The sequence below is a fragment of the Engystomops pustulosus genome, chromosome 2 (genome assembly GCF_040894005.1).
Source record: "Engystomops pustulosus chromosome 2, aEngPut4.maternal, whole genome shotgun sequence".
Classification (NCBI taxonomy): Eukaryota; Metazoa; Chordata; class Amphibia; order Anura; family Leptodactylidae; genus Engystomops; species Engystomops pustulosus.
In genome coordinates, this window is record NC_092412.1 from 157,386,959 (window position 1) to 157,400,561 (window position 13,603).

The following is a 13,603-nucleotide window of genomic DNA, read 5'->3' on the forward strand; positions in this document are numbered from 1 at the left end:
TACAATTTTGACATGTACAAATAAAAACTAAATGACAGCATAAAGAATTATGCTAAACCTCAACAAATCATATATTTTCATAAAGTAGGCACTTGCCCCATTATCAGAATTGCATTGAGCAGTTTATAGACAAAGGCACCTTCATGCAATTTTAATTCAAAGTGTAAAATTTTATAAAGAAACGCATACAAATTGACTTTTGCAAAAATGTGCCCCAGAAAATAATTTGCAACATTTCCAAAATGTAATAGATGACCATTTGTAGAGTTCATCTGCTTTTCAGCTAGAAATTTTAAAGGGGTTGTCTGGGCTTTGCAAAAACGATATAATCGGCCGGGTGGGGCTGTAAAAACAAAAATAATGTGTGCTTACCACCACCGCTGCCGCCATTGTCCCGTAACACCCCCCCCCCCCCTCAGTGCTGTTCACTTATTTGTTTACCATGGCAGGTTCTGCTGTCTGACTATTTCAGACTCCTTCTGCTTGCCTGATTCCGCTTGCATTAGATTCAAAGCTGTATCAGGCGAGCAGCAATGGAAGGATGGGCTGACCTGCCCCCTGTAAACAAACCGGGGTACGGCACTGACAGGCAGTTGCACGGGACAGCTGGAGCTACAGAGGAGGTTGGCATAATCATTTTTTTTTTCAGAAAACACTGCCTACGATCTACGCAAAAATTACTTTTAAGTTAATGGATTCAACCACAACAAACAATGCAAAAATGACATGAACATTTAAAATTTTCACTAAAATATGTACAAATAAAGAATACTTATAATACAAAAATGTAATTTTCTAAACCCATTAAGATGTAAGGAGTTCATACATGCCTCATATGTGAATATTAACCAAAATATGCAGCAAAGGGAATGTTAAATCTGTTTGGTGTGCCAAGTTTTTGCAGAAAATTGTGTATTTGTGTGTGAGCTTTACACTTCCTTATACAACAGTAACCAAAATAAAAACTATATAGATCCATAAACCAACTATTAAGATAATGATGGTCACTTTTTGATTGGTGTAATACAAGCACCATTGTGTTAGCAGCGTAATAATGGAACTTCCTGTAGTTAATAAGAATCTTGGTAAGAACACCATAACATACAGTATAAGCCAATCCAAATATAAGCCGAGGTACCAAAAATACAGGGAAAACTCGAGTATAAGCTTAGGGTGGGAAATGCATTGGTCATAGCCTCTGCCTAGTATATAGCCAACCCATAGTGCGGGGGGCGACGGAAAGGTGAGTATTGTTGTTTTTTTTTTTTTTGTGTTTTTTTTTTTTTTTTGTGCTGAAAAACTCAGCTTCTACTAAAGTATATACGTAAGGTATAAATAATGGAGGGATGATGTGAAATAAAACATTAATCCGGAATGTGTGTTTTTGTGTTGCATGCAACCTTTTGGACATGTTCTAGGTCGCGGTGTTAAGATAATATAATTAATAGCCACATTTGGCAAACCGGATCAAATGTTCATCCTCTCCCTCCATTACGTAAAAAAAAAACATCACTCAATATATGACATGAATATAAATATGTGTTTTCCCTTTCCAAAATTTAGGTATAAAAAGTCAATTGAAAGTCAATGTAGTCAAAGTCAAATACTTTATCTTTCAGCTGTGTGAAGCTCCTCTGTGCACCCTTCTCCTTCCTGCTGGCTAAGAGAGTAGAGAGAGGCACACTTCAGAATGCTATAATTTTGTATCCTTGCACCTATAATCTCCTCTTTCATATGAATCTAGGTTTGTGTTTCTAGGTTCCAGATATACACTCTTAAAGTGACAGTCGGTGGGATTCATAGAAGTGTAAAAAAAATGCACCAGAACTTATCACTTTAAACATGAATATGTTCAGGCACCTTGAAACACAATCTTGGATACATATAAAAGAGGGGATTCTCCTAAAATAAAAACCTGAGATTCTAGATGCCACGGATCCAAAGTTTTGGCTTCTAGAATGCATGATGTATCTCATATGCCCTTAGCCCCTAAGGTTCAACCCCGTGAGGACGTTTGAGATAACCCCTTTTATCGTCAGGGACTTGTCAACTGTGATCAACTGAAAGGAAGGACCTGAGAAGTAGTCCTCCCTCTATGATGTTTATATGCCCCAATTGGGTATGTAGGCAGGGGTGCCTTCTTGAGAAAACACATTTGAATAATCTTAAAGGAAATCTACCACATGTATGTAGTGCTTCTAAACCAAGCACACTTACATGCTGGGATGCATTCTTTTGCTTCTAATAGATTGAGGCAAATGAGCAGATAATGAATAATCAGCAGATAATGGAGCCAAAAGGAGCACTTCATGCTGCCCTCCTGGCTGCATCATCTGCTGATTTGCCTCAATCTATAAGAAGCAAAAAGAATGGAACCCAGCATGCAAATGTGCTTGGTTTTGAAGCACTACATACATGTAGATTTCCTTTAAGACGATTCAAATGTGTTTTGTCCTATTTCAAGAGGCAGAGGTAAGTGTTCTTGGTTTAGAAGCACTGCATGTGGTAGATTTCCTTGCACATTTGGATAGTAACCTCTTAATAGGGCACATCTTTGTATTGTATTTAGTTGATGCTTTTAAAGGGACATTAAATGTAGTAATTCTACCAGGCACTATTAATAACGCATGAACCTTATTTTACAATTTACTCCAAATAAAGTAGTACATGTTTTGTTTTGTTTTTTAATTTACATTTTAGTACTTCATTTTTGTGGAAAATAAATTATTTTTATCTAGCCTCTCCCCATTATTTTATTATGTGGTAGATGATATTCTCTCACACCACAACCTAAGTGTACAGGAGCTAAGCCTGTAAGGTTTCAGCATTCAAAGATCACTGCTTTTTAATTCTTTAGACACCCTGTGACATCTATGAGATTAAGGAAAATGGAAGGGAAAGGGTTGCCATAGTTTGCGGCGGCCCAGTGAATGCCCCTGAGTCTTCCATGGTTAACGAAACAGAAATAAGTCATGATCTAAAAGTTCCATCTACTCCAGAATAAGTGAAAACCCAATGCAGACACATCATGTGAATGCAGGGTAACACAGCACAGCTCTTTCCTGCATCAAACGTCCATGTTTCTCCGATCATTCTCCAAACTTAGGCTACATCCACACACATGTATGGGAGACGTATATACGGCCGATATACGTCCCCCATACACTTCTATGGGCTCACGGCACTGTACGGGAGCGGTACGGTGCTGCACACGTGCGCCATATGTTCATAGGGAGAGGGGGGGGCGGGGCTGAGCTGCGCTCACCTCCTCCGCCTTTCACCGCGCGATGCCGTGTGCCCGCTGTGCGGCGGGCAACAGCAGTGTTCATGTAGCCTTAGTCTGAAACGGTGCTGTAAAACACTTTGCAGTAGTTTAGAAGTTTTTATATTTTGGTGTGTAATATACAGTTTGTAATGGAGTAAATATTTCTTTCTATGTCCAGGAAAAGAAATCGGCTGAGGAGAAAGATGAATGGAAACTGGCTTCAAAATACAGTGAAGAAGGTTTTTATACGATCCCTTATTCTTTTATTAAAGAAGCTGAGAACCACTGCTTGTTAAATAGCCCTATACCCATAACGTCTCCTATACGGCTCATTCATGGCATGAAAGATGAGGAAGTTCCATGGCATGTATCTATGCAGATTGCTGACCGGGTACTCAGTACTGATGTAGATGTCATTCTCCGCAAACATGGACTACATCGAATGAGTGAAAAAGATGACATCAAGCTTCTTGTGTACACAATTGATGATTTGATTGATAAACTTACCACCTTGGGGTAACTTCTGTTGGCCTGCACAATAACTGATAGCTTTACTTCCCTGTGTTGCTTCAGCAGTACATAATAGAGGATTGCACATACAATAGTTGTTTACGTGAATACAAGGCCTCCTTTTTTACTGTCACTTATTTCCTGTTTTATTTTATATACTAAATATGCCCTTTTCTACTTCCCACAGTAAATGTGAATAACTATCTTAAAGTGTACTGAAATCACTAGTGAAAACACTATGACATGTCATGTTTACAAAGAAATAAACTATACATTCAACCTGAATAGTTGTGAAATATGTCACCTTGTGTCTTACATATACATGCATGAAATGTTACCATGTTCAATCACACATGTGTCGAAAATGAATTATTTGCCAGTGTTATGACTTGTTGTTATAAGTTTTATTCTATTCTGAATTTTGGTCTATTATACCATCAGATTCAAGCATGATAAACCAGGGATACTTACTCATAGGGGGATATTTATCATACGCTGGCGCTCGTGTGCCAGCGTATGATCGGGTTGCCAGTAGCGCAGCGTTTATCCTACGCCAGCCGGCGACTTTTCGGGCTGCCAGTAACGCAGCGTTTATTAAAAAGCAGCCGGCGACTTTTCACGTCTGAAAAGTCGCCGGTAGCAGCGAAGCGTGAAGGTGGCGGATTGGGGAAAATAATCGCAAAAGCTAGCAATAAGCGGTGCGCAGAGGTCCTGATAAATATGCCCCATAGGTCCTATGTCGTCCTTCTTTCAACAATCAGTTTTTAAATTATTTGGAATGGGTGGGGGGTAGCAGAGTGCCTCCATGTTCTTCCTTCACATGCTGTTACATTTTGGAGGACATCTGTGCAGTCAACGACAATTTTGGTAGAGTTGGGAGTTGTGATAAAATGGACAGACTCCACAAACCTATAATAAATTTAACAATTTCTCTATTCCTGATGTAAGGATTCGGGCCAAGGGTGAGCAAACATTGGTCAAAGGGCCATACTTTCATACTACTCAACTTTAAGGGGCTGTATCGATAACTAGTACCCTAGATGCACCAACAACCTCGGTGCCACACAAAATGCCAACCCAGAAATTATAAATGCTACAGTACAGCAATAAATACCACCTCAGAAACCAAATACTACATTCAGAGCAGACAATAAAACTGGAGACCCCAAAGTAGATTAACTACTCACGGGGAGCGGCGATCCGTCGCCATGGTAACTTCGGGTGTTCCGAACACCCGAGGCTACTTCGTTTTAACCCATGCATTACAATGTGCTAATTGCACATTGTAATGCATGGGGAGTAAAATCCACATATACTGCCATACTGTAGTATGGCAGTATACGATAGGATCGATCAGACTACCTAGGGTTAGAGTACCCTAGGGAGTCTGAAAAATAGTAAAAGTAAAAATAAAAAAAAAGTTTAAAAAAAAAAATTATAATAAAAAAACCTAAAAATTCAAATCACCCCCCTTTCCCTAGAACTGATATAAAAATAAATAAACAGTAAAAATCATAAACACATTCGGTATCGCCGCGTCCGAAAATGCCCGATCTATCAAAATATGATAATGTTTTTTCACTATGTTTAACCCCGTAACGGAAAATAGCGTCCAAAGTCGAAAATGGCATTTTTTTGCCATTTTGAAAAATATAAAAAAATTAATAAAAAGTGATCAAAAGGTCGCACAGTCCCAAAAATTATAGTAATGAAAACGGCATCAAAATTCGCAAAAAATGACACTATCCACAGCTCTGTACACCAAAGTATGAAAAAGTTATTGGCCCCAGAAGATGGCAAAATAAAAAAAAAATATTTTGTACAGGAGGTTTTAATTTTTTTAAATGTATGAAAACATTATAAAACCTATACAAATTTGGTATCCACGTGATCGTACCGACCCAAAGAATAAAGTAGACATGCCATTTGGGACGCAGAGTGAAAGCTGTAAAATCCAAGCCCACAAGAAAACGTCACAAATGTGGTTTTTCACCATTTTCACTGCATTTGGAATTTTTTTCCCGCTTCCCAGTACACGCCATAGAATATTAAATACCGTCACTATGAAGTGCAATTTGTTACGCAGAAAATAAGCCATAACACAGCTCTTTATGTGGAAAAATAAAAAAAGTTATAGATTTTTGAAGTTGGTGAGTGAAAAAAGGAAGTGAAAAAACTAAAAAAGGCCAAGTCGTTAAGGGGTTAAAGAGGTTGTATGGCCACAGACATTGACAGCCACAATGTGCAATAATGAAAGAGTTGAGAATCACCAATTTACAGTTAGTATGCATTTTTGATTATTTGTTAGATAATGACATTTTTAGTTTGTTACACAAAAGCTGTTTACATTTATCGATATCTCCGGTAACGACCAGGGGACTTTTGTTGCAGATGCGTTGAAGCCTCTCTCTCTGAAGGGCATGCCGCTTGTACTCGCCAGCGTGTGTGTGCGCACACTAGCTGCACACGTGATTTTGCTGGTTCATGGCGGTTGAGCGTATATTCGCGCTGACTGGCCAAATAACTAGTTGACTATACAAAGCGTGCCTGCCTGCAATACAGCCAATTGAGGAACAGCTGGTAATGTGGGCGCGCACAAGAGTGCTCCTTGGGCGTGTAGTATCCTGGGAACTGATGTTTTCATGCGGAGCGCAGCAGCCATCTTTAGACCTCTATTCATGCCACCAGCAATAAAAGGTTAAATATGTTTTAAAAATGGATTTTAATGCCCCAAACATTCAAAAACATGGGTACATTAAACAGGTAACATAAAATAGTGATGCTAGGATATTTAATTTAGCATAGAATGGCTGGATAACCCCTTTAATGAGCAAAAACAAGAATTATTTTGAGTAACAAATTTAAAGGGGTCTGAATACTTTTCGTACCTGCCAGGGGCGTAACTTGAGGTGGTGCAGAGGTTGCAGTCGCAACCGGGCCATAAGGGCTTAAGGGGCCCTTATGGTGTCACTTTCCCATATGAGAAGACTATTACTATAAACCATACATTGTAGACAGGGGCCTGGCACAGACTTTGCACTGGGGCCCATGAGCTTCTAGTTACACCACTGGTACCCACTGTACAATATAACTTTCACTAATACATACGGTGGTTGGATGGAGATAGGTGGTGTACAGTGCTTCCTCTGCATTTCCAACTTCTTGTACCACGCAAGTGTTGATAGAATCCCAGAGGAGGTGACTTTTAGGACCTATGTTGAGGTTTCCTTCAGCAGAACACAGCATCCATGTGACACAAGGAGGGGGGGGGGGGGTATTTTTTTTTAAAAATCGTTATTTAACTTTCCTAGTCCCTTAACCCCAAGAAAGATCAAATATTAATCACTTATAGCTTTTCTTCTGAGGGTCAGTATTTAATGTCTTATATTGTTTGTGTAGGAACCCCATGATCTGTAAAGTGCTGAGGAATATTTTGGTGGGGTATAGATAAAAATGTATGATGAGTACATGCTAGCAGTCCTGACATGCACCACAAGCTGGCGTACTAGCAGGCCTTGTGTGACAGGCTCTATTATGGCACAGCCCAGCTTACTCAGCAGTGATGCTAATACGCTTAGCTTGTCTCGCTGTCATACACAGAGCTGTCACTGAGGCTCACAGGAAGGTCTGCAGCCAGGAAGTGTTTCCACAACCTCGGAACATTCAGCAGGTTACCGATACTGGGAATATTCTGAGCTTTCCAGGAACTTATTATGATTATTCCTTCTAACAGGAGTCAGTGATGGCTGTAAAGTGCAATGAGGACTGGATGGGTGCTCTGCCAGTATGCCTAAGTACTATGCCGCTAGCCAACTTGGCCATACCAGGTATTTCCTTTACTATACTGTATTGTGATTTTACTGCCATAGCCCTGTGTGTTACCTAGTAGACACTGCTTGCACTGTCATGCTATGTGTAAATGTATTACAGTTCAGTGTACCAGCACCTGGCTACCTCCCACTCCCTGCCACATAAATAGGCATTCATAGCACAGGTCAATGAAATGCAAATGTATAATTGCATAAAGAACTTTTATTCTAAATCAATTCAGGCACAATATATTTCATTGTTATTTTGTAATAAAACCTTTTTTTTATTTAAGACAGCATGAGGCATAAAAGATCTTGGAGGAATGGAATAGCAGAAAGCTGCAGTCTTACCACAGTTGGTGCATAATTCTCCATTAAAAATACCTCAAATAAAAACAAAAACATTTTTGGGGAAATAACTACAAATAGCAACAATAGCACACAATCAAATTATAACAGAATACACATAAATCTTATGAGAAAAAAAAACTTCATATAACCTGGCCAGGATTCTAAAAACAAAAAAGGTACGCTAAATGGCTAAATCGCCACTATACTGTTTGCTACTAAAAGTACTTGTCACAATGACCATACTATAGGTACCCCTATTGTATATTATAATATTTTTAAAATACCATATAGTTCAAATACTTTATATGTATCTAGTCTAAAAAGTTTCCCTGTGCACAAAAATTAGTAGCCACAATATGTTGTGACGTTTGTGGTGGTAATATTCTTACAGCATTTTATAACAAAAAAATTCCAAATACAGTGAAAATGGTGAAAAAATGCATTTGCACTGTTTTCTTGCGGGCTCGGATTTTTCGTCTTTCACTGTGCACCCCAAATGACATGTCTACTTTATTCTTTGGGTTAGTGCAATCACGGGGATAACAAATTTGTAACATTTATAATGTTTTCATACATTTACAAAAATTAAAGCCTCCTGTACAAAGAATTTTTGGGGAATTTTGCCATCTTCTGGCACTAATAACATTTTTATTCTTTGGTGTACGGGGCATTAGGTGGTAAAATTTTTTGCAACCTTTGATGACGTTTTCAATGCCACCATTTTTTGGACTGTACGACCTTTTGATCAATTTTTATAGAATTTTTTATATTTTTCAAAATGACAAAAAAGTGCCATTTTCAAATGTGGGCGCTATTTTCCATTACGGGGTTAAACACAGTGAAAAAACGTTATTATATGTTGATAGATTGGGCATTTTTGGATGCAGCAATGCCAAATGTGTTTATGATTTTTACCGTTTATTAATATTTATATCAGGGAAAGAGGGGTGATTTGAATTTTTAGTTTTTTTTATTATAATTTTTTTAAATTTTACTTTTACTAGTTTTCAGACCCCCTAGGGAAGTGGTGGCGAACCTATGGCACAGGTGCCAGAGGTGGCACTCAGAGACCTTTCTGTGGGCACCCAGGCTTTCACCCCAACACAGATTTTTCCAGACAGGACTCAAGGCTTCCTCCTGGAGTACAGCCCAGAACATGGCATTCTCAGTGCCATTTTAAAGCAACATCCTTGGCTGCCAGGGCTACAGGTGGAACGAGAAGGTGTGGATAGAGGGAGATTATTTTTGGAGCTCCTTCTCTGGGAATCTTTCTTTTCAGGGGACTCTACAAGGAAGCTACAATACAAATTTCTCCATCATATTTCTATTATATTGGTGAACTCAGGACACCAATACGATTGAAACCTGTGATAGAGCAGGGGTCAATAAGTTACTGCTTAAACTGTCATGTTGGCACTTTACGACATATTGGTGGGTTTTGGTTGAAATTTGGTCGCTCTCTCTCCAAAAGGTTCGCCATCACTTCCCTAGGGTATTCTAACCCTAGGTTGTCTAATTGATCCTACCATATACTGCCATACTACAGTATATGTGGATTTTCCTCCTCATTCATTACAATGTGCAAATCGTACATTGTAATGAATGGGTTAAAATGAGACAGCCTCGGGTCTTCAGAAGATGCGAGCTTGTCATGGTGACCGATCGCTGCTCCCCGATGAATGGGGGAGCGAAAACGCAAGGGGATGTATGACCCATGGGCCGCCATCTTTTTGAAGCCGCCGGAAGCTGTGCCGGCGGCAATCAACAGGATAACACCCACGATGGGTGCTAGCAATATGCAGCAAAGACTTACCAACTATGGAGGGCCCGTGAGCCCTCTCCAAACACCCACACCCAATGCATGCCGGACTATTACAGCATGTGTCGTTAATGGGTTAATAGACTTTCCAAGATAATAATTCACAGGGGTTACAGAGAGTATCCAATATAGTGGTGTGTTACCTTTCTGTGCTAATAAGCCAGACCGTTTCGGGCTCCTTCCTCATTAACTTTTAAAGAACTTTTATGACTTAAAGTTACCTGGATTCATAACCTTGTAAGTGGGGCCACGGGTGACATTAAAAGTCATGGAAACATGGAGAACACTAAGCATCCTCAAAGTGGGTTTTACTGCAGTGGAAAGTACTGCATTGTTGGTGAAGAAGGACTAGCTGAGAGACTGATGCTCTTAAGAGACACAGAATACTATAGTACAGAACATTATTGGGATTATTCTTTTATGTTTTTTGCAAGTTGGGATTTGCAATAGGAAACAATTCTTATAACATGTCCTAGATCTGTCTCAAATAAACAAAGTAAAAAATAAAAATTGCAATTTTTAGATATTATATATATATATATATATATATATATTTATTTTAGGTTTTAACAGTATTTTACAGTACAGACGTGAATAAAGCTCTGGTGAGACAGATATTTGACTGTTACCTCCTCCAAGTCTTCTCTGTGTGTATTTACTGAATATGGATCAAAGCTGTAAACTATAGTAAGATATATTGCAAAGTTTTTTTCATATATCTGACTAAACTTTTAATACAAAACAGTATCTTGAATACATTATTGTTTAAGAGCTGAAACTTTATTGCTTTGTCTTAAATGAGTTTTTCCACAAAACAAGGATATCCATAGGATAGGGCCTAACTTGCTGATCTGTGGGGATCTCAGTGATGAGACCGTGATGAGCAGGGGGTTCAAAGGGGTCTGAGGTACCTCCGTCAGACCCCTTGTTGCTCCCCGAGATGAGCGGAGCAGACGGCTGCGCATGTCTGTTCTGCTCCATTTATCTCTGTGGAGCTGAGATTGCAGAGCGCATTGCTTTTGGTTATAAATAACACAAAATTACTTCTTGTGTGACTATGGCACACAACACTGGCCTTTTACCAACTCTGACTCTTTAGATCCTTTAACCCCTTAACCCACCATTAAGCACCGATATGGCATTTTACAGTAGTAAAAAATAAAAATTCTCTATAACACACATACGGTATATAAATAAGCAAACAAAATCTTAAACATATCAAAATATAACAATACTTATCCCTTTCAATGAAAGCTGTAATGCCCTAATATCCAAAATATTTTCATGAAAAGTGATCATAATTTTGTACAGTTCTTAAAATGGTATCAAGGAAAATGTCAGATCATCCTTCAAAAATATATATACTGTATAAATATTGTATATATAATCGAGTTTAAGCCGACCCGAGTATAAACCGAGACCCCAAATTTTACAGCCCCCCAGTATATAGCCTGTCCCCCAGTATATAGCCTGCCAGCCCCTGTAGTATATAGCCTGCCAGCCCCTGTAGTATATAGCTACCAGCCCCTGTAGTATATAGCCTGCCAGCCCCTGTAAATCAGCCATGAAAACCTCAGTAAAAGAGTAAATATGCTATAATACAAAATATAGTTCAGGAAAAAGAGCACAAGGGTTAACTATAAACTCTTTTAGTCTTATTTCAGCAAGAGTAAAGCTACATGCTACAGACCGATAAGGTCTTTATCCAGGGAGGGGGAAGGAGGAATATAGTAGTACTGAGTATGTTAAAACTTTGATAGTAGAGCTGAGAATGTCATCTGTGATATCTCATCTCATGGATCGCATGGATCTCATCATCTGTTTTATCTCTCTTTCTATGTGTCAGATACAAGTGAATGTTCAGAGGCTAAATGAAAGTGTATATAAACCTGGACTCTAGAGTTTTGCCGCCCACACTCTGGAATTTTACACTGACCATCACTTTATTATGTAAACATCACTAGGGGATTGAAATTTGAGAAACCCCTTTAACTTGCCTCTGAAAGCAAAGCCTTATGTTAGCAGACAGGAACTTTGGTGACCTAATTACTAACTGTACTAACTGGAATATATCTTGGTACACTGTACCAAACATCTCCATGTTCCAGAGTAATGTTAATTGTCAGAGGTGTTACAGGGCCCCGGTGAAAACTGAATTGGGGCAAATATACATAAACTCTCGGTGCCCTTTCTTATCAATATTCTGTCCTTACCTATTCATGAAATATCCAGCAGCCTACAGTCACTAATGAAATGCACAGCAGCCTCCCCTCATTCATGAAATATGCAGCAGCCTCTCCTCACTAAGGGCCCCTTGTTTAAAATAAGTCAGTATTTACCCTCATACACTCTGGCAATCACCATGGCTTCTCTCTTCTTTCCTGGCAGTGCAATATTACAGCATCTTACAATTGATTCGCTTCCCCTCTGATGAACCCTACCAAACCTTCGCACAATCACACCTCCTGCGCCGATGATTGTCACGCCCGTGTTGATGTTTCTTATTTTCTGTACGTAAATCAGCCTGAGGCTCTGCCTATATTTTCTCCAGTCTCAAGCTCTTTTTGGGGTAAAGTACCGTAATTGTTCTCCAGAAAAGATTCCAAGTTAATCACAGGAATATCATAAGATTTGGTTAAACATCATACAGACTAGGCAGCAACCAATGCGTTTTTTCCTTTCCCTGCTCCACAACAGACCCAGCTCTACAAAGTTTATCCACCTCACAAGACTACACACGGTGCTGCCTATTTCAAAGTAAAATAGGCATTTCATAAAATCCAGCAGCACACCATGGGCAACAGTGCCCGACCTAGCATTCCTCCGTACAATGGCTTTTTCCGGAGGAAACCTGTTTAATCACTTCATGGTCACTGCTGGTGTTTTTACTTCCTTGCAGCCAGTAAGTTTTTGTTTGTATATATGGTACGATTATGATTTCTTCCAACAGTATTGTGGGTAGAAGACTATAAACCAATGAACCATTGAATTGGTGAGGATTTAAGAAAGTGAGTGGTATTTTGATATTTCAACTAAACCATGTTTTTTATATATATGGTTATATATAATGGTCCTGCAATTTGAATCTTAAATCCTGTGCTCAGTCCGAATCAGTCAGATTGGCTGACGGCCCGCCCCCGATTTCTGTTGCATATAAGCCGGCGCCGCTGCGCCAAAATCCTATCGCATGTGACACAATTCCCTGCTAAAGGGAAGTCCGACGGAAATGCAATCCGTGGACCCTTAGTGAGTTAGCCCCAGAATGTTGCAAAAACAAGTGGGAATCTTCCCTGTGATGATCAGCTGTTTGGTTACTATGTCCATGGTGCTGAACACAGAGGCACTGGATGTAATCCTTATGAGCCCGTTGCATAAAAATTACTGTTAACTTTTGATAACTCGAATCAGAGACAATACTGGTCATCTTTGATATGCTTTATGACCACATTCCTATTTCAAGATGGTGTGCGTGTTCCAGATAGATAGGTGGCTCACCCATTGCATGGATATTCAGAGGTTTTATATGCCTTTTTTAAAATAAAAGGGTGTCCTGGACATTAGTATATTTTTTTATTTTTTGAAATAACGGATTGCCAACAGTAGCAAGCATTCCTTTATTAGACTTTAAATGACCTAATGTTGATCTGAAGGGATATTTAAATGGATAATGCAGGATATATTTTTTTTAATAGTGACGCAGTGCATATTACCCATAGACCAGTTCCAAATCATAGATTTCTAAGAAAGCTTTAATTTTTTAATGCAGTAGTATTTGAAATATGTATGGAAATACATCTAATATTACATCACTTACAATGTACATGTTAGAAAATCAGGCTTTTATGACTG

General features: G+C 39.0%; 2 protein-coding genes across 3 annotated transcripts in view; both read left to right on the forward strand.

Moving 5' to 3' along the window:
* ABHD10 (abhydrolase domain containing 10, depalmitoylase) overlaps window positions 1–4,060 on the forward strand; it is a 29,837-nt gene extending 25,777 nt beyond the window's left edge. For both annotated transcript variants that reach the window (XM_072137105.1, XM_072137107.1), the window contains one exon: window positions 3,444–4,060. In XM_072137105.1, coding sequence (XP_071993206.1) covers window positions 3,444–3,785 — 342 coding nt within the window. In that variant the 3' untranslated portion in view covers window positions 3,786–4,060. The remainder of the gene's footprint in view (window positions 1–3,443) is intronic.
* A 3,289-nt stretch (window positions 4,061–7,349) lies between these two features.
* The window catches only part of PLCXD2 (phosphatidylinositol specific phospholipase C X domain containing 2), a 31,203-nt gene continuing 24,949 nt past the window's right edge, over window positions 7,350–13,603 (forward strand). Inside the window, exon 1 of the mRNA XM_072137108.1 lies at window positions 7,350–7,602. Within this exon, the coding sequence (XP_071993209.1) occupies window positions 7,518–7,602 (85 nt within the window). The 5' untranslated portion in view covers window positions 7,350–7,517. The remainder of the gene's footprint in view (window positions 7,603–13,603) is intronic.